This window comes from Pleurodeles waltl, chromosome 1_2 (assembly GCF_031143425.1).
Source record: "Pleurodeles waltl isolate 20211129_DDA chromosome 1_2, aPleWal1.hap1.20221129, whole genome shotgun sequence".
Classification (NCBI taxonomy): domain Eukaryota; kingdom Metazoa; phylum Chordata; class Amphibia; order Caudata; family Salamandridae; genus Pleurodeles; species Pleurodeles waltl.
The window spans coordinates 297,693,296-297,714,961 of NC_090437.1; the positions used below are offsets into that span (position 1 = coordinate 297,693,296).

At 43.2% G+C, this 21,666-nt stretch overlaps 1 protein-coding gene across 1 annotated transcript in view; it reads left to right on the forward strand.

Moving 5' to 3' along the window:
* Positions 1-21,666, forward strand: part of LOC138254123 (broad substrate specificity ATP-binding cassette transporter ABCG2-like) — a 610,690-nt gene that overhangs the window by 135,378 nt on the left and 453,646 nt on the right. Inside the window, exons 6-7 of the mRNA XM_069205809.1 lie at positions 10,127-10,278; positions 14,688-14,792. Coding sequence (XP_069061910.1) covers positions 10,127-10,278; positions 14,688-14,792 — 257 coding nt within the window. The remainder of the gene's footprint in view (positions 1-10,126; positions 10,279-14,687; positions 14,793-21,666) is intronic.

Sequence of the window (21,666 nt, forward strand, 5' to 3'; positions counted from 1 at the left end):
TTTGGTTCGTGGGATGATAACTGTTAAAATGCAAAAGAGTGTTGTGTGCTGTTGGTTTAACAAAAAGGTCCACTTCTAGCTTACCCTCTTTCTGTTCGATCCATATGTCTAAAAATCGGACCCCTTGTCAGCGCATATTAGCTGCGAATGTCAAGTTGGGGGTCACCAAAGAATGTGTCCATATGTATATCTTCCTCTGTGCAACTGTCTTCTTGGTTTATTTTTTTCCAGTTCCAACATTCTTTGTCAAAGTTTACTATAGCCATTGTTCATTGGACGGGTGGTAAATAGATTCTATGTCCTTTAATGTGGCTCTGATATTTGCCCATCTTTTGCTTTTTTTTAGGTGCAAAGTTTTTGCTCTATTTCTGCTACGTAGAGCTACACTATGTGTGGTTGATAAAACATTCAAGTGCTATATTTATATCTTAGCACAAAGGGAGCTCTTTTGCAACAGTGATGGAGTCCCCTCCTCGTTACGATTATGGTTTGCCCACCCAATTTAATTGCATTACACCATAGTTTGACAGTGGCATAGACTACTCCATCGCCACTGTGGTCAAACTTCCCTGACGGCCTGGCGGACTAAGGGCTGTTGAAGATGTGACACACACTTGCCTTTGATGAGCAGACATACAGCCATTTTCTACGATGCCCATCACCACCAGGAAAAACCTGCTGGTCAGGGGTGTTGAAAAGTGCTTAATGCCCCCCTCGTCATGCAAGGAAACTCCCATGGCGAGGGGGGTGCATTGTTTTTTTTTTTTTTCAGAAAGAAAATCCCACTTTAGTATTTTCTTTTCCAAAATAAATAAAAAAATTGTGACTTTGACATATGGCTGCTCCATCATGGTTGATGGAGACGTCTAACAAGGTTACAATACATTGGCCGGAATCACCTTGATGGTGGTTCCTGTCAATGCTTGAAATGTCTGTCAATTTTATTTTTAGATATGCTTTTTATTGTGTGATTAATTCAAATCAACAACAATTCAACAAGCCACATTCAAAAGCGAGGTTTAAAAAGGTATGATCAGCACTATAATGTACTGTATGATCTGCCCTACCCATATATTTAAAAATATTTAAATTTTTAAGTTTGTATGATAAACTAAAAACACAATTCATTGATACTGCTTATGGATGTTAAACATTCAGCACATTGTACCCTTGCTATTCACCTAAGATTGAAAATGCATGCATGCTACAGATATCTGAGAAATAAAAAGAAAAAAAGCTCACCAAAGAGGTATCAATGACAACAACCATAAAATATGTTCAGGAGAAAAGTCTGAAGACCTACAAGGCAATTCACATTGGGCCATATTGATGAGGGGTATTGAGTTGCACTTGCACCTCGCAATGTGGTGCATGCCTGACGCAACTCCAAAATGTGATTTATGAAGCCACGTAAGGCCACCTTGTGTGGCCCTGAGTGGCTTCATAAACCTGAAGTAATGCAACGTAGTGCAAATCGCTGTGTTACAATACTCTACCCCAAGGAGGCCTCCATGGGTGTTGCCTGGGGGCTCCATGCAACATCCATGGATTTTGACACATTTCCAGATTTACCAAAAGTAGTAGACCTGTGAATGAGCCAAAAGGCTATGCCTTCCCAGGCGAGGCGTAACGAGGATAAATATCTGAACAAAAACAATCCTCCTTACAACGCAGGCACTTTTGTACCATGGTGCACGGTTGCATGCATTGGAACTAGGCAGCCAGAATGTCACCAGCTCAGGGACAAAGACAGTAATGTGCCTTATTCTTTTAAATGTGGCACATTCCTGCCCTTTCCCTGTGACTCAGCACAGCAAGATGACTTGAAAACTGCATAAAGTGCATAGTACGAAAAGAACATCGTAAAGGGGTAAACTATAACAACTATAGGTTCAGAGGGAACAGCTAATTACAGACATTTCGTACGCAATGATAAGCTGGTGAAAAAGGGGGAACAAGAGTGACTTCTAGATTCTGATTACCCCCCTTGCAGTCACTAACATGTATTGAGACTGTTGTCTTTTCTAACTCCCCCAGAGCAGCATATATATATTTGACAGTTCTGCAAATCAGCTATACGCCTTGTCCCATCACACAGACGAAGGTTTCCTGCTTGATTGCCCGAACTCCCAGTCTTAAAAAATATGGCTTAAATTAGATGAATCCTTAGGTTCTAGAAATAGGGACACATACATAAAATGTGGGAAAGTGATTTACTTTTGTAGCCACAGACTCTGCAACATTTGCAGGATTTCCCTTGTTGAGTACTCCAATTTGCTCTTATGTCTCCCAGTGGTATAAGTTGACATCTCAGTCTCATAAATTTCCTTCCTAACTCAGATTCCAAATCCATGTAACTATGGGCCCTAAGTGTGTTATATGAGGATGAGAGGATCGCCTCTCTTGAGGATTCTTTTGCTACATGCTTAAAGGAGATGTTACTGTTTATGCTGTCTGAGTGTATCTTAAGGCTTAATTCAGCTATCATTCTGGAAAGATTATTAATTGGTTTGATGGATTTTCTGATTGATCCACAATGCTTACAAGAGCACTCTCTAAAGCGCGCCCAGTGCAGCATTGTTTAGCCTATAACAGTACTTTATGAAAAGTAAATCAACCATCTTAGTACAAGTAGCGAGCCCAAATTTAAACCTTACCTGCCAGACCAGAGTACACATAGGAAGGCTAAAAATGGCCCTGATTGCAGCATATAAAATAAACTCTAAATCCTTATGCAGTTTGTTGCCATAGGTAGAAAATCCATATAGCATTGCTGGCAAAACTTTGTTTTAAATAGTTCCAGTATCAAATCTCCAGGTGGACTATAGATTTTAAGATATATTTGACAAAGTTGATATCCTGAAAAGGTTATGACAGAAATTATTTATGGGGCATTTCTCCTATGGAATCCAATTTTAAGTTTAAAGATCGGTTTAAACATAATTTCTGCCATAACCTTCATAATGCATGATGCTACTCAAGTCGCTTGTTAATAATAATTCTGTGATAATTTGGAATAGTAATTGGGAATTCAGATTTTTAAATAGACCATTTTTCACAGAACATTTTCGAAAAGTATCTTGTGGGATGTAGATGGTGCAACCAATCGTAATTTACACTTTAAGTGGTCAAAAAAAGTTCACTTAATTAATATATGATTAGACTCTATTACAAGGCTTAGTGCAGTATGTTCCAGGCAAGTGCTATTTAAGAGTGCCAGGCCTCCCGACAATCTGCTCACATCCTAAAGCTTCCTGGAAATGTCCTGGGTTAGTCCTGGAAATGTAGTTCTGTATGGTAAGTTCCTCCCACGCCCATGTTTCTTGAAAGCACACAATATCGAACTCTTGAATTAAGTTGAAGGCCTCTGAGCCTTGCTTTAACTTGGACATAATAGCGATGTTCCATGAGACAATGAATAAAGTATGGCATTTGGCCCTATGCTTGACCTGTTCGTGACCTGGTGTCAGCTATGCAGAACTGTGCACCAAAGCAAGGCAGCTTGCAAGCCATAACCAGTCCTCTCATATTGGGATCTCATTAATGTTAGATGCTTCATCCCATATGTGTCTCCCAAAAGATAGTACAGAGATAGTTATGTTATCTCGGTGCTCTCCATTTGCTATCCTCCCAGAGTCTTTTTTGAGAATTGATCTTAGCCCTGGCTTTTCTTCTGAGAGAATCAAAGTTGTGTTTTTTTGACTGATTACTTAATGGTGATGGATAATGCTGAGGAACCTTTTCCTCTTCCACACCTTGTCCGATTCAAGAAACAGACTTGTGGATGGTGGTCGGACCACCGCCAATGCGGCAGTCAGAGTGCCATATTTTAACAATGGCGGTCGTGCTCCAGTGGGACCTCCAGCACCGTGGGGATCAGATATCCTGGCGGTCTGGCGGTTGCGGCGGTTGGCAGAGGTCCTAATCCCCCAGGGCAGTGCTGAAAGCAGCTCTGCCCTGGGGATTGCGACCTTGTTCTCTGCCAGCCATTTCATGGCAGTAGCACCGCCATGAAAAGGTTGGCAGAAAAAGGGTGCAGGGAGCCCCAGCGGGGCCCCTTCACTGCCCATGCACTTGGCATGGGCAGTGCAGTGGTCCCCCTGGCCAGCACCCTTGCAATGTACAGTGAACATTGTGAGGGTTCTGGTGCACCCTGCATTCTACAGCAGTGCCGCCAGCTCGATTACAAGCTGGAGACAATGCTGTAGGCTTTTTCCCGCTAGGCCAGCGGGCGGAAACTCAGGTTTCTGCCCACTGACCTAGCTGGAAACTCTTAATGGGCCCGGCAGAGAGGTAGCCGGCATGATGGCAACCTCCCGGTCGGAAGTTCGGCAGACGGTCTAAACCATCCGCTGAACTCGTAATGAGGCCCAAAGTGTTTTGATTTAAGATTAGCTTGGAAGTTTCTGTGGAAGAGCAAACTGTCCTGTTGGATTCAGTCCATTTTTCCTGTGGAGTTCTTTTGATTCAGAATAAACTAGGACAACTAGATATCTGTTGTTTTTATTGACACCAGCACAGGAACTAATGAAAATAAGTGAAGAATCCTTCTCCTGTTAATGATATTGTGTGGGCCTTCCCTATTTTACTGAGGAGAGAAAATTAAGATCAAATTGCTGTGTCTGTGCTGATTCTGCATTACGCCGCAGTGCAAGGGACCATCTAAATGATCAGGCTTCCGAACAGGGTGTCCTTCATCTCTTGTCCATATTCTGATCCAGTTGTCTGAAGCAACAATGTGGGAGGAGGTATGTCCATTAGTATCTTGAAATGTTAGGTTGGGGCCCAAGTGTTTGGAGTGGTAATATAGAGATGGGTACATCCAGTAAGTTCCTTTGATATTAAATTAGGGTCCGTCTTTTAAGGGCTAAGCTTTGCTTTATGATTGAATGCATCACCCTCCGAGGTTTGATAATGTCAAACTACTAAACCTGATTCCATCTGCACAGTCTCAGGAGAGGGCAAAACTAACCTCCTTGTATCTGGTTGCACATGGGGCTTCTTCAGATACTGTCAATATTCCCACATCAACCACAGTTGTGCGAGTTGGATATTTCAAAATTTGCTGGTGAGCACCTCTGTCAGGGCGCCCTGCCAGAGGATGGACCTTCTGCCAAAAAATAAATCAGGTCCTCAGTTTGCATTAAAAATGCATTACAAAATACAAATGCTTGTTGTTCCCACCCTATAGCACCAATTTTAGCCCTGTTATTGGGATTTTAGCAAAACTCAACACAAAATAATTTTGCACAGTTCTAGCTTGATTTTTGACTGTGTTGTACACTTTTTCCAATAGTCGGTTCTCTTAAATGTATGTATTTCCTCCTGCTGGCTTGTGTCAGCACTATCTGTTAATAGGTCTGGGATCATGTATACATTGCTCATAATTTGTAGTTCTCTTGTTCTGTAGCTACCAACGATAACCTCCTCATATATTATTTTTACAAGTACACGGTGATTGTGGATAAGCCTAGAAGAAGGACCTACTTTGAATACACTTCCTGGAATCCATAAACTATATATTTTCCACCCTCCACTCTACCCCAGTCATGAACTTCAACTTCATAGTTCACCTGCGAGTGACGAAGAAAATGACTATTCCAGGATACTGTTCCAGTTGGCCTCCTTTGTGTCCCAGTGAGTGAAGTCCACACTCCTAACTTCCCTAGTGAAATTGCCACTGTATTGGAACCACAAGGAAGGGATAGACTGTTCACTTTCTTGCTACTCCTGCCTTGTCACTGTCTGTGGTTTCTCCAAATAACAAACATTTTCTAATAGTCCGTGTACTTAAATGTCCTCTCACATGAAGGAATTTCAGCTTTACTCTTGGAAACAGGTTGATTCTGACACTGTACCTTGTCTCAGGGCCTTTTAGTTGCCCACTGGTGGCGCAGTGGGCCTATGCATAGTCAAACTATCAATGCACCGCTTATCAGTCGTACTATACAGTAATTACATATACATTTGACAATTGTTCTCTCTTATGCTTTTAGTGTATTCACAGGTCTCTTTCTTTTACAGATGTTTTTTAATTTAATTTTCTATTGCAAAACAGAAACTTTGGTAAGCTTTCCACAACACAATAGCATCCAGGAATTGTGGGAAATTTGGGGAAATAATAAGATGGGGCTGTGAAGGCCCTCCAAGGAATCTAGAGCTGAATATTAGCCCACAAAGCTCCTGGTTTAACCATTTTGCAACCCTTTATCAGCACACAGATACAAAATCTCTACAACCAATCAACTGTCAAGTTAAACAAGATCAAGATCTCATTAAAAAATCAACATTGTTCCGAATTTATCAATGGAATCAAAATACAACTCCAGAAATGTCAATCAAACGGTAAGCAGAAGTGAAAATATGAGTGTGAACTGGAAATTAGTCTACCAAAAAACGGAGTATTCGAGAACTATAGTAACTTGCCAAAATCTGGTAATTCACCAGATGATCCACCTGGTGCTCATTACTGACACTTAAGACAGCCTGACAAATTTTCTGAAAAATAAGTCGTCCAAGAAATTCAAGCCCAAAAGTTGCGTAAACCAGCTGACCCAGATCAAAGTCCAACAGACATTTCCAGAACATCTTAAATCTATGGTCAGCTGTTCTGACTAGGTCATTTACCAACATTTGGTCTCATAAAGAGCTTCCATAATTGTTTAATTATTTAAAAAGGGGCCAAGAGATCGCCCAGAGAACCTTTGTCCAATCTCACTACCGACGAAATGGGAAAAAATCTTTAGGAAACTGTTGTTATCATGTTTAGGTCAATGGTCGGTGTAAAAAGACCTGTTTTCTCCGTTTCAAGTAGGCTTCAGGATGGATCAGAGCACAGGGGATCAAGTAATGAGATTGAACCTTAAATGCGCAAAATACATTTCCCTTTTAAAATCTTCATTATACTTGGTTTTTATCGATCTTCAAACAGCATTCACTAGCGTTGACCGTTCAATTCTATGGCAAACTCTCATGCAACAGGGGTCCTCCATAAGCTACTAAACCTTTTAGATGCAATACACTCTGATACTACTTCTTGGGTGAAATGATCACTGCAGCGATCCCAATAGAATGGGGCATCAAGCACCGCTGTGTGTTAGCATCAGCTTTATTCAATCGCTGTATAAATGAGGTTGTAAAGATGTTAACAAACCTTTGTTTAGATTTACAAAAAATAAGCACAGAGCCAATACCAGTACGGCTCTTTGCTGTTGACATGGTACTAATATCCCAAACAGAACTGTTGTTGCATTATCTCTTGGCAGGTTTTTAATTATTCTGTACCTCCAGGAGTTTTACTATCAGTCTTGGAAAAAACAAGTATATGATCCTTCATCAAAAAACAAAACAAATCGACCTTCAGGGTCTATAGTAAGCCATTGGATCATGTGACCACCTATGATTATCTTGGTCTCCACTTGGACAGCAAACTGTTGTGGGCTTCCCAGGCATTTAAAAGTAATACTGCTTTGACCCAGCAAATAGGTGCGGTGTTGAGATTCACAAAATCATATGGAAACCATTCAACAAGATCCGCCACCTTGGCAAATAAAATGAAAGCCAGGGTTGCCTGTATTTACTGTTCCGAGATCTGGGGCTATGGAAAAATATCATTTACTCAAGTTAACAAGAATAATTGTCTACGACAATTGATGCATCTGGGTCGAGGAACACCGATGGATGCTCTGCAAGATGATTTGGGGATCAAAAGAATTGAGGACTGCATCTTTCCAGCACGCTAAAATACTGGATTAGAGCTTGGTCCTTATGGACATACCTTCCTCGACATTATGAAGAACCAAAAATATTGTTATCTACCCTGATTTGCCCATGTATCAAACATCCTTCATAATATTGGATTGAAAGATCTTTGGCTTAAACCAGAAAACATTACCAAGGCTAGTCTTGCTCTGCTTAAGAAAAACGTATTGGTCCTGTGTAAATCAACTAAAAGCAAGCCGCGCAGGCCCTCTGTTAAAAACAATTATGGAGTATAAACAAGACCAAGGCTTTGAACCTTTCTTGGATGAAATCTTCCCAGCTGAAAAAAGATAACTTTACTTGTAATTTTGTCTAGGAACTTTACGGCTTACATCAACAGTTGAAAAAAGGATAAAAACAACTGTCAAAGGAGCCGATCTGTTGTATGAGAACAGACAACGAGGAAGCCTTTCCTGCTGCATCAGCTTATATTTATGCTGCTTGAAAGACCAGGATATAAGACTGGAAAATATTGGGCATTTTTCTTTTCAAACAATACTTCGACTCAGAAGGGGAAGGCGTATGGGGCTGTTGACCTCTATGCCATTCTCCTACTCTTTGGGTTCTAGAATGGGTTGGATCCAATCAAAGTTGTTCTTAACAAGCTAATGATTATTTTATAACTCTTGAGATGATTTCTGGTTTTAATTTAAAATGTATCCATTGAAAAATGTGTTGTTTATCTGTACTTTTATTTCCTGAAACACAGATTTCAAATGCAACTGCTGTAGGTTTCCTTCTTTGAAAGCCAATAAAATGCATTACAACACTTGCTCTGGCTTCCCTCACACCATATGGCACAAAGAGGAACACTTCCATACTCCATATTTATATTATTTGAGCACTGGAAAAGCTTAGCCTGCTTCGAGAGAGTAAAAACAAAATACTACATCAATTACTTTACACGTTTTTAAATGTGTGGTGCCTGCTGGAAATATTTTTAGTGCCTACTAGAATTTAATCAGTCTAGCAAAGGCTATTTCTTACTCAATAGTTAAAGAAAAAAAAGGTTGGATCGTGTGTGTATAACTATTCATTTAGTGACTAGTACAATAAGGCTATGTCTCCTTTTTCCACATAATCAAGAAATGGGGACCAGAAGAGGTTGGATGTGAGCATTGTACACCAGAGTGAGGTTTAATTGTCTCCTTCAAAGTGATATGTTATGACTTCATCCACCTAAAATCCGTAAATTGTTTAAACCATTTTCTTGTGGGCATTTCTTTGTAATTATAATAACTATGCGTAGTTACAAGCCATACCTTTCTACACCAAAATTGCTGATGTGCTCAACTTCCTGTTCCAGCCGGTTATGTTGCCCAAAAGGATGGGGCTGGTAGCACTATGTAAAAACTACTCCGATGGTGATTAGAAAATAGCAGAGGTGCTTCTGCATGTAGCGCTCTCAAATAGTTAACCAAAGTGAAATATATTTTACTGGGTGCTCAGTGTCAGGAGTTTTTTTGTATTCTGTTTGATGCTGGTCATTACAGCCCTTAATGGTTTGTGCTACGTGAGTTCCCTGGGTTTAAAGAAATTTAGCAAGGACGTATCCCTCACAAATTCCTCAATCAATGTAGTATATGATTTAGCCATCACACTACCCAAGCCCATGATGTCTGTTTCTTCAGACTATGGGTGGGATTTGCTACGAAAGGAGCCCAAACTGTGGTCTTTGTCAGTGTGTGTTTGCAATTGCAGACTTTCAAACTTTTTAAAGGCTTTGAAGTCCTGGCAATCTAAGCTTAATAGATAATAATTGGGTAGCACCAAGGACAGCCTACAAATTCTGTACTTGGCCTTAAAGGGTGTTCACCACATTGGCACACTGTATAATAGAACAGCCCAGACAGCTCTCTTTTAACTAGTTTTGATCTCTCTTAATTTGGCTGCCATATTTAGCACTATAATAAAGGCAATATTGTAGAATGGCTTGATTTTTAGATACAGATCGATCTGTTTGTTAAAGAATTGTGGCTGCATGCATAAAACTGGCTATTTCACCCACTAAGGTAAATCTTTCATTACCTTGTTGCTTTCCGACGCTTGATGTGTCTTCAAAGCCTGGCAGTCCATCTTTTTCAAGGCCATTCATGCTTTCGCTATTTTTGTGCTAATTTGAAGGAAGGGGGGGGGGGGTTTATTCCAAAAGTTATTCTTAAATGGGGTGAATATTGTCAAACCTCTGCCTTTCAGATTCTTAACGTATTGTTTCACTCATCCATTTAGGCTATTAAGTATACATTTACTTATAAAAAATGGGTAATGTAATGGCAAAAAAAGCTAAAGTAATCATATTACATATTTCTAATTGGGTTTCTCTCGTTGACTATTCAAGAATGTACATCTTAATACTTTTATGTAGGATGTCTCGACAAGGAAAGACCATAATCTTCTCCATTCATCAGCCACGGTTTTCCATCTTCAGACTATTCGACTGCCTGACATTGCTGGCTGCAGGGAAAATGGTGTATCATGGACCTGCCATGGACGCACTGAAGTATTTTCAATCTATTGGTAAGTTTTTCATTTTTTTGACTTCCTGTTGCTTTACTGAAGCGTTGTTTTACAATAATTCTATAAAACAGAAAACTTAGCTAACAGCAGTGATTGGTACTGAACTCTAAAATCCATATAGCCTGGCAAACAGAGCTTTAGCTCTCTCTCACAATTAACGCAAGACAAATAATTGCCTTAGCATGACTCTGTTGTACAGTGAAAAAGATCAGGCTTTTCAGTCCCCCTTTGCATCCTAGCTTTCTGATTGGTGGGAGATAATGTTATATTTTGTGTGCGTCCTCTATACATAAAACTGTGTACATTGTGGCAACTGGAGCAAGTCACTCCAGCGGCCATACTGAAGTTAGTTTCTGTGTCTTCTCTAACATGGGTAGTGCACTTGACAGGGTTCGATTATGTGATGTGATTTTTCAATATCTGCTATTAAAGATGTTTTCTGCTTGAGTGACTATGACTGCCTGCTTATTACAAGATGTAAGGAAATCTTGTTTTTGTGAAACATTTTCCAAGCTTCCAAACTACCTAGTAAAAAATGTCTGATTTTGGATAAGTAAGCAATTATGTTTTGAGCGACGCCTGAACTTCTGAACAACAATTCTTTCTACACCAGGGCCCTTGGAAGGGCCCTTGAACCTCCTTCTTTCACCGTCGCCTTCTTTCTCAGTACTAAAGCAGTGGCTGATAAGAGGTTTCGGAGTCCACCAAGCACTGGTCCTTAGGATTTGCAGAATCAAAGTATATGATATATATGAAAAAAAGTAATCCCTGCACACCTTTCCCAATCAGGTATCCCCAGCCTCATAAGACCCAGGAAAACACACGTAACTTCCTTTCCTCCATGGACATGCTGTAGTACAAACTGTGCTAAAGAGAATTGTTATCTTTTTTGGAACTTAGCAAACATTCGGGAACAGGCATTTTGTGTATGGTAGTGCAGTCTGACAACCAGAGATAGGTTCCTTAGAGCAAGCAGAATATGAAAATGTATGGCTTTAAAGTGAGATATCACTACAGAGTGCAACGGCTAATGGTATAGAGCAGTGGTTCCCAACCTGTGGTCCGAGGACCCGTGGAGGTCTGCAAAACCTCCTCAGAGGGTCCACAACTGCTTGGCAAATTTTATAATATTAACAATTTAGGTCCCCAGCTTACAGTAATTACTTAGTGGGAGGTCCCCAGATTTCAATAATAACTCAGTGGGGGTCCCCGGGTTCCAGTAATGATAAGATGGGGGTCCACCGAAGTCAAAAGGTTGGGAACCACTGGTATAGAGCCAATGTGGTCTCCCAAGTTGGGTACCAGAGATTTTCCTATTGAGATGTAAATTATATTGGAAGCGAAGGCCTCACCCACTCTTTGTGGAATGCTTCATCATTGGTGACCTCATCCCACCCTGGTAAGATAATACCTCCAGGGGGTACTGAACATCAAGTGAGAGAGAGTTCTTAGATAAAGTTAGCTGAATGAAAAGGCATCCAGATTCCTTAATAATAGCGAAAGGTAAACCCAGGTTGTCACCTTTATCCATGGGTATCTCCGGTTAAAAACACTAGGAGGATGAAGTACGAACATACTGGCCCCACCACGTTTCTGAGCCAACTCAGTCAACTTGTCTGGCGTACAGGTCTGTCACCAAAGAACAGTAATAGCAATTAACATTTCTCTTAGAGTTAGGCAGAATGTACTCATTGAAAATCTTACATTCCTGATGTTGCCATAGTCAAGAGATCAAGGAGAAAACATGTATGGTCTGAACCTCAGAGCAAATAGTCTTGTGCATAAGAATGGAGAATTTAGTGATAGTTCAGAAAACTGACATATTTCATCTCCTAGACCTTTTTTTGAGGGAGGACTGCTGCCTTAAAAGAGATTCCTTATAGCATGCAAAATCTGAAAATGATAAAATGATTTAAGTTCTACAGTCTATGCATCTGGTTTGGTGCATCTAAACTTCCAAAACTCTTGCAGATACTTTAGGTTCCATTTTATCCCTACCTTCAGTCCTCCTATTAATGGAGGAAGTGCTAGAGATAGAAAAGTGTCCACCAGTGGAATATGATGTGTCATTTGGAAAGTATGGTGGCTGAAATTCCTCTTTTTGATTCATCATGCGTCTTTAGCACTTATTTTAGAAAGCGATTATATTAATTGTCTTTTGACACCCAGCTCTCAGTTAGGCCCGGTGTTTATATAAGCCAACATCCAAAGGAGATAAAAGATCTGGATAGCCTAACAGCAGAATGTAGAAAACATCTCAGCTCTCAAAACTCCACTAATAAAATGGTTAATTAACAGCATGTTTTTCGACATATCAGGACATGTAGTCCACTTTTTAAAATGAAGGTTGCAGTATTCGTCACCAGGGCTCCTTCAGTCGTTCAGCTTCAGAGTTGCAATATTTATCTTCTGTTCTGGTCTGATCACATGCTCCATCTATCTCTGTAGGCATGGACATCATCTAGGGGTCGCCAGAGATCGCAGCTGCGACTCTTGACCTTAAAGGGGGCAAAATCAGAACCAGGAACACAGTGGCAGCTCGTCCTTGTGGATGTCGTTTGGGACCCACTCTCTTTGTTTGTATTAGTGTAATAAAACATGGAGTACAAATTACCGGAATTTAACCTTCCCTGGCATCAAAGGTAAGTAATAAATGGTATTAAATGTGTATTGAGTCAATGCTTGTGGGTTAGAGTGTGTGTAAGTGTGAATGTGTGTATATGTGTAATCGTGTGTGTGAGTGAAAGTGGAGGCCAAAGGGTGAGTGATGTCACTTCCGCTACCCCTGACATTTTGGAAAATTGAGGCCCATGTTTGTAGGGTAAACATACAGTTTGCAGAACCCCTGTGTGTCAGTGAAATGCTTAGCAAACGGAGGGTTTTGGCCAGGAAATAAACATGATATGGCCAAAAGACTATGACAACTGCTGTAGCACATTAAGGGCCAGATGTACAAAAGTTTTTGCACTTCGCAACAGCGAATTTCGCTGTTTGCGGTGTGCAAAAAGCACATCGCGATACCCAATCCTCGTTTTGCGAGTCGGTAACCTGATTACCGACTCGCAAAACGGGACTGCGAGTCACAATTGGGAAGAGGTATTCCCCTTCCTAATTGCGAGTCGCAGCGCAATGCTGTATTGTTTTGTGACCACAAACGCGGTTGCAAAGCAATTGCAGTTACCACCAGTGTCACACTGGTGGTAATCCATTCGCAAAACGGAAGGGGTCCCCATGGGACCCCTTCCCCTTTGTGAATGGCATGTAAAACATTTTTTCAGAGCAGGCGGTGGTCCTATGGACTACTGCCTGCTCTGAAAAAATGAAACGAAAACGTTTCTTTTTTTCGTTTTGTAATGCATCTCGTTATCCTTTAAGGAAAACTGGCTGCATTTTAAAAAAAAAACTGCTTTATTTAAAAGCAGTCAAAGACATGGTGGTCTGCTGTCTCCAGCAGGCCACCATCCCTGTGAGTGCCTCCACTCGCAAGGGGGTCGCAAATTGCGACCCACCTCATTAATATTAATGAGATGGGCCTTTGCGACCCCCTTGCGAGTCGCAGATGGTGTCAGGGACACCATCCTACATTCTGGATTGCGACTCGCAAATTGCGACTCGCAATCCAGATTTTTAGTACATCTGGCCCTAAATCCTTTTAAGAGATCAACAACTGGTTCTCATTTTAACTTCTTTATGAGGTTTGAAGGCTTAGTCAAGCTTGAAAGGATTCAAAGGTAGCCCAGAAACTCCTTCTTGAGTTTTGCTTATTTGATTTCTTTTCCACCTACCAAACCTTGCTTTCAATAATTTATTGCAAACTTACCTCATTCTTCTTGGAAGGCACCTCTATCACTTACCCAAATTACCACCTTTTTCTAAATGGAAATTATTGGTAAAATCTCGTGACATCTAAATACTTGTGCATCTCCTGGCACTTATCCCACCATTAGTGTCATCTATAGTCCATGAGTTGCCCCTCTGACCCAACGATACTCTGGTGGCCCAAAATAGTTCTTTAATCCTATGCGCTACTAAGAACGAATATGTTTTCACCCATCTTTCAGGCCAGTGCTTTTTAACTTTCCCTGTCTGAACAAACAGGAATTGGTGATTTGGTGTAACATGCTTTTATGGTGCACAGCTGTACTTTTACTATATTTCCTATTTTCTAATGCATCTAATGATCCGTTATGAGATTTATTTATTTTTTGCTAGAGAACTGAGTTTTCAAGTTTATCCTCATAACATTGATACTATGATCAGTCGCACTTTCCTGCCTAGCAGAATTTTGAATTGCGATTCATGTAGATTATGCTTCTGCAATACTTGCCTGAAATGACTGCCTGTTTCTAAAACATTTATGCTGTACAAAATCTCATGGATTGTTATATCTCTAATTATTTCATTTGTAGGATATGTGTGTGATACACTTAACAACCCTGCTGATTTTTTTCTTGATGTCATCAATGGAGACTCGACCGCTTTAGCAGTGTTCAAGCCCGAGGATATCAATTTAGGTATGCAAGAGACAGAAAAAAATCTCCAGCATGTCATTATCTTGAAATCAATTCTAATATCCTAACACGCCAGATTGTTGCAGCCATTGAAACTTAAATGCAAAAAGCTCCCTTTTCCACACGATCGGGTATGCGAACCTGCAAAATATTTCTCTTGCAAATAATATTTAAGTCTCGTGAACACTACCACAACTGTCGGTGGTTCCCAAAGTTTTCTTCATGTGTTTTTCGTGTTAAAAACGTGGCTCTTGCACCCCTTTTATTTTGTTTCGATAAAAGAAAGAAAATCACCAACTTCCGTCTAATTTCAAAATCATGTGGGAACTTGAAATCATGAGGAAATATTGCTTATTTACGTAAAAAACTGTGAGAACGTTGATGTGAGAAAAGAAGGAAGCTCCACAAATTGCTGGTACAACAGTAATCAGGATCTACATGAGATTTTGCTTACGTAATTAAAACTGCACAATGGTCTTCTTTGACTACCAGAGAACTCGAAAGGTTTTACAAATGTTTAATCAGTTTTGACACTCTTAGGGTTGGGTTGCAGCAGTGGCTCCTTTGCTATGGGGCAGAGGAACATCACCCCCTGCCAGCAGCTGCAAAACTTTAAAAGTAAAACAATAATAAATAATGTTTATTATCATTTTTTTTAAAGGGGTCATGGGGGATGACAGGCAGGGAGAGGGAGTGGTGTGCATTCCCCTCAGTGCGCATATGTGTTTGGCTGTCCGTCTCCAACCTGAGCTGCGTAGCCGGGTTGGAGACAGCAAGCACAGGCCCCAAGTCTGCCTGGGAGTGCAAAGCCAGGGCGCTCAGGCAAATCCTGACACTGCTCTCATGCTGCCAGCAGCATGAGAGCAGCGTTAGGATTGTCCACAGGGCATGCTGGGAGCCTGTGCCTGCCTGCAGTGCAGCAGAGACCTGAAGAGCGGCAGTGCGGTGGGGTCAAGGGAAGTTTGTTTTTATTATTATTTATTTGATTTGTTCACCCTGAGCCCCCCACCGCCCGCCACTTTGCCCAGCCGCCAGCTGAGACTGTTGGGTTGCGAGCATTGCAATTGATGTTCTGGTGTTCACAGTCAGATGTCTATTAGTCTATTTGCCTGACCGATTCAGATACACTGTCCTTCAGCAGTAGGTTTCGAGTGCTTCATTCCTTTGGGAGAACAGATATACTACAGTTGGAAGCTCGTCATCCTCTCTCCTTTCTTTGTTAGAAACACATTCCAGCAGGATAAAGTTGAACTTTTTAGGCTATGTAAACTGGTGAATCCTCATTCCACCCGTGTCAGAACAGAGTTTTAGGGTACTCTTACACTCATAGGATCATTTTGATTTCACTTATGTGAAATTTACTTGATTCAGAGCATATGTACTGATTGCCCATTTAACTCTTCTTTACATTTATCTTATGATGAGTGTCCTTATGGGTCTCCAATGAGTAACTCAGGAGCTACTGGTAGAAAACTAGCACCCTAGAAGTTGCTCTCCGAGGTGAAGTCCAACTAGTACCTCCTTCAAAGGTATGCGCTTATTAAAGAAGGCAGCAGTGTTCATCTTAAGAACTTAAGAGTGGCAACCAACCAAACCAATGCCAGGGTCTCATGATAAATTTTAAAAAAAAACTCTGTCAGCCTAAAGGCATCTGCCACATGACCATGTATCTCTTCTCTCAGTCTAACAAAGTCACAAGAATATTGGGCATGTTGTAGGCCCTCCTCTGTCATTCACACTACACGTGTGAACAATCAGCAAGTAAAGAAGAGAGCCAGCAGTAGCCTAGAGCAGTAGCCAGCATGGAGTAACCAAAGTGTGTGACTGCAGAACCACAGTGAAAATGGGCAAGTTGGGTTTATGATCTGCCCAGAGCTGAGAAGAGCAGGGTCTGGAGATAAGCCTGGTGTTATGAACCACCAAAAGTTTATGCCCTCTATCATAAGGGCTTCATCTATGGCACTATTGTATCTGCTCATGGGATTTAGGGGGTTATTCTAACTTTGGAGGAGTGTTAATCCGTCCCAAAAGTGACGGTAAAGTGACGGATATACCACCAGCCGTATTAAGAGTTCCATAGGATATAATGGACTCGTAATACGGCTGGTGGTAAATCCGTCACTTTTCCGTCACTTTTGGGACGGATTAACACCTCCTCCAAAATTAGAATAACCCCCATAGTGGCAGTGGCATAATATCGCCCACCTTTATATTTCGGAAATTATTCGTCTAGTTGTGGCATATTGGCAGCCATCATTGATATATTGAGAACATGACCCTTAATATTAACCATACCTGATGTAATGGTGGCCATCCTTCACATAATAGTGGCCATGACTGACATATTGTGGGCATCCTGGTCATTATGTTTCTAGCCTTGGCACAATGGTGTCCCTGGTTTAATGGTAGGCGTTATTTGACTTACTACAGGCATCCATTGTGTTATGGTGAACATCCATGACCTAGGATTGTAATAATTGGGCAGCTGAAGAAGGACCCCTTTGAACATGTGAGTACTTGATGAAGATGACAAGCCGATGTTTGGGGACTTTGTACTTCTTATAAATGAAAGCTGATATATTAAAAGAAAAAGTTATTTTTCGCAGAATATTTTTTCTTCTTGAAAATCCAGTTTGTTTGCCAAATATGGAAAGTAGCATTTGATAGAAAAGTGAGTGTATTTTCAGAAAATGACAGAATAATGAAGACAGAAGATTGTATTTCTAAAATTAATTGAAAGCTAAAGGTTGCATGATAATTCAAGCTTAGTTGAGGAGATTTATTGCTGTGGTTATTTCAATTGCACCAGAGGGCACATGCTGAGTGCGACTTGTTACTTTATTAGTGAAGACATTTAGGGCCTGATTACAACTTTGGAGGAGGTGTTAATCCGTCCCAAATGTGACGGATATATCACCAGCCGTATTACGAGTTCCATAAGATATAATGGACTCGTAATATGGCTGGTGGTATATCCATCACTTTACCGTCACTTTTGGGACGGATTAACACCTCCTCCAAAGTTGTAATCAGGCCCTTTATGTTGACAGGCTTTCCCCCCCGCATTTCTACTGCAAACCGTGCATGAAATACTTGGACGGACAGTACTGATAATTTAGTTTTTTGTCACCTGTGCAATGTTAACTGATGTGGTTCGTATTATACTGTGATCAAAATTTGCTTTTAGTGGGGAAGATTTTCCTTAAACAGAAGTATTTCTCATTATAAAAACATTTGGAGAGCCGTATCTTAGAGCCTGTTGTTCACAGTAATCCTTCACTTGTCCCACTATCTGTGGCATGTAGATTAAAACTGTGAACACTGCTATTTCCTATGCCATATTTGGTATCTACTAGTAATTATTTATGAATATAAACCTTTTATATCAAATCCACCACATTCTAGTTGCATCTTGGAGTTTCTGATAATAACTTTTCTTATTACGCAACTAAGGTACACTTTTTATTGATCTCAAGAGGAGAGGGACTGAACGTGCTGCCTGGTGAGTTTAATATAGTGTCCAATCCAGTTTAATTTGCTTCTGATTCTTTTTCAAGACTTTTTCACTCGTCCTCCTTTTGCCAGGCATGTTCTGTCTCACCACCTTTCATATACCCGTTTTCTTATCTCATCAGCTTTTGCTTTTTTTGCACCATCCTTCTGGAACACCTTTGCGGTGCCAGATTTTAATACAGTGCTGTTTTAGGCACTGTATTAAAACCTTTAACATGCACAGGCTCCCTGTACAGTTGATAAAGATATGCAGATCTCCACAAACCTGGAAGTAAAATATTCGCCAGTCTGTTGTCCCACAACTCAGTCCTTAATCATCATGAGTCTTCTGCCTTTTTCCTCACCCACACTTGGGCCTAAGAAGCCCTTGCATTGTGTGCAAATGTGCTATTTATGACCCCAGAGTCAGCATAAATATTTGAAAGTTGGGCCATGAACACCTTTGAATGATTATTTGCCATGTATCATGAATATTGTAGAGTCTTGTAGACCACTTTAAGGGACGTAGAGTCAACGTCGACTGGGACGGAAGATAGGCCTGGGCACCAAAATATAAGTGGGCCCCTTAGTGAATCAGATTGTTAAAAGTGGCCCATATTTGCTAATCAGTGTTATTTTGAATTTGTAAGATAAGCTGTGTGGGTGTTTTGCAAGCAATGTGCGACTGCATGAATTTGTGTTTACGGCAAGCCATGTCTATTGTAATCCAGAGGAAAAAACACCCACCAAGTCATAATACAGCCCGATAAACAGCAAAGAAAAGCAACCCACACCAACTCTTTCAAACCAGCCCTTTGGGCATTGCCAGATTGCCCTATAGTCCCATCCAACCGTAGATGGAGTGGTCCCTTTCAGCTCAGTTAAAAGATTATGGGGGTCATTCTGACCCTGGCGGTCGGTGATAAAGCGGCGGCCAACCCACCAACAGGACGGCGGTCAAAAAAATGCAATTCTGACCCTGGCGGGAACCGCCAACACAGCCCGCCGCATTAACACTCCGACCGCCACGGCGGAACAAACAAACAGCGCGGCGGTCACCGCCAACAGCCAGGCGGCAGACAATGTACCGCCCACCCTATCACGACCCACCAATCCGCCACCTTTTCCGGGGCGGGAGCCCCGCCGATAAAAACACGGAGGAAACAGACATTTTCAATGGAAAACGCTCACCTCGACACACTCCACGCGGAATCCGGACAGCATGGAACCCGAATTGAACATCATACCTGCTCTCGTCTACCTGCTCATCTACCACGAGTACGAACTCCGGCGCAGACGTCAACGGTGAGTACTGCACCTACGACACACGGGAGGGGGGAGGAAGCAAGGTTATGGGCATACACATATGCGACCCCCCCAATATGTACACACCAATGCAGAGCAGGAAGTCACAGTGACACCACACAAAGACCCTGTAAAAATACAATGACACAACCAAATTTGGAATAAATTTTCATGTACAAAAAAAGCACCTGGAAATAATTGAGCAACCGTGAAAAATATTTACAAAAACCAAAAAGATATACACATCAGTGTATCACTGAAGTAACAAGTCCTGCACATCCTACGAATCTAACATGTCCGTGGGCCAAGGTTCTGCGAAACAAGGGCAAAGCCCACACACAAGACCTGAGTCCTTTGGAGAGAACACTGCAGGGGCATCCGATGTCAAAACTACAGGCACCTCAGGGGGAAGGGAAGGGGGGGCCACCACAGCCACATGAGTCCACGACGCCAGATCCACGAGGAGCCACCATGCCCACTGTACCATCCTGGGGAGTGCAAAGCCACAGTCTCTCAAGTCTCTGCAGTGGGTGGGTTGCCCACTGTGCCATCCTGGGGAGTGCAAAGCCACAGTCTCTCAAGTCTCTGCAGTGGGTGGGTTGCCCACTGTGCCATCCTGGGGAGTGCAAAGCCACAGTCTCTCAAGTCTCCCAAGTGGGTGGGTTGCCCACTGTGCCATCCTGGGGAGTGCAAAGCCACAGTCTCTCAAGTCTCTGCAGTGGGTGGGTTGCCCACTGTGCCATCCTGGGGAGTGCAAAGCCACAGTCTCTCAAGTCTCTCCAGTGGGTGGGTTGCCCACTGTGCCATCCTGGGGAGTGCAAAGCCACAGTCTCTCAAGTCTCCCAAGTGGGTGGGTTGCCCACTGTGCCATCCTGGGGAGTGCAAAGCCACAGTCTCTCAAGTCTCCCAAGTGGGTGGGTTGCCCACTGGACCATCCTGGGGAGTGCAAAGCCACAGTCTCTCAAGTCTCTACAGTGGGTGGATTGCCCACTGGACCATCCTGGGGAGTGCAAAGCCACAGTCTCTCAGGTAGATTACAGAGTCCACTGGTCAAGGAGGAGGCATGGTGGGCACAGTGAACCATAAACAGTGCCTGAGACGGCGGGACCCAGCGCAGCGGTGCATGACATGGCGATGTCCAGCGGAGCGGTGCTTGAGACGGCGGGGCCCAGCGGAGCGGTGCTTGACAGGAAGGGCCCAGCGGAGCGGTGCTTGAGACGGCGGGGCCCAGCGGAGCGGTGCTTGAGACGGCGGGGCCCAGCGGAGCGGTGCTTGACAGGAAGGGCCCAGCGGAGCGGTGCTTGAGACGGCGGGGCCCAGCGGAGCGGTGCTTGAGACGGCGGGGCCCAGCGGAGCGGTGCTTGACAGGAAGGGCCCAGCGGAGCGGTGCTTGAGACGGCGGGGCCCAGCGGAGCGGTGCTTGAGACGGCGGGGCCCAGCGGAGCGGTGCTTGAGACGGCGGGGCCCAGCGGAGCGGTGCTTGACAGGAAGGGCCCAGCGGAGCGGTGCTTGACAGGAAGGGCCCAGCGGAGCGGTGCATGAGACGGCGGGGCCCAGCGGAGCGGTGCTTGACAGGAAGGGCCCAGCGGAGCGGTGCTTGAGACGGCGGGGCCCAGCGGAGCGGTGCTTGAGACGGCGGGGCCCAGCGGAGCGGTGCTTGACAGGAAGGGCCCAGCGGAGCAGTGCTTGACAGGAAGGGCCCAGCGGAGCGGTGCTTGAGACGGCGGGGCCCAGCGGAGCGGTGCTTGAGACGGCGGTGCCCAGCGGAGAGGTGCTTGACAGGAAGGGCCCAGCGGAGCGGTGCTTGAGACGGCGGTGCCCAGCGGAGCGGTGCTTGACAGGAAGGGCCCAGGGGAGCGGTGCTTGAGACGGCGGGGCCCTGTTCAGCGGTACCTGTCTTCACGGCGGGGCCCTGTTCAGCGGTACCTGTCTTCACGGCGGGGCCCTGTTCAGCGGTACCTGTCTTCACGGCGGGGCCCTGTTCAGCGGTGCTCTTCTGCACGGCGGGGCCCTGTTCAGCGGTACCTGTCTTCACGGCGGGGCCCTGTTCAGCGGTACCTGTCTTCACGGCGGGGCCCTG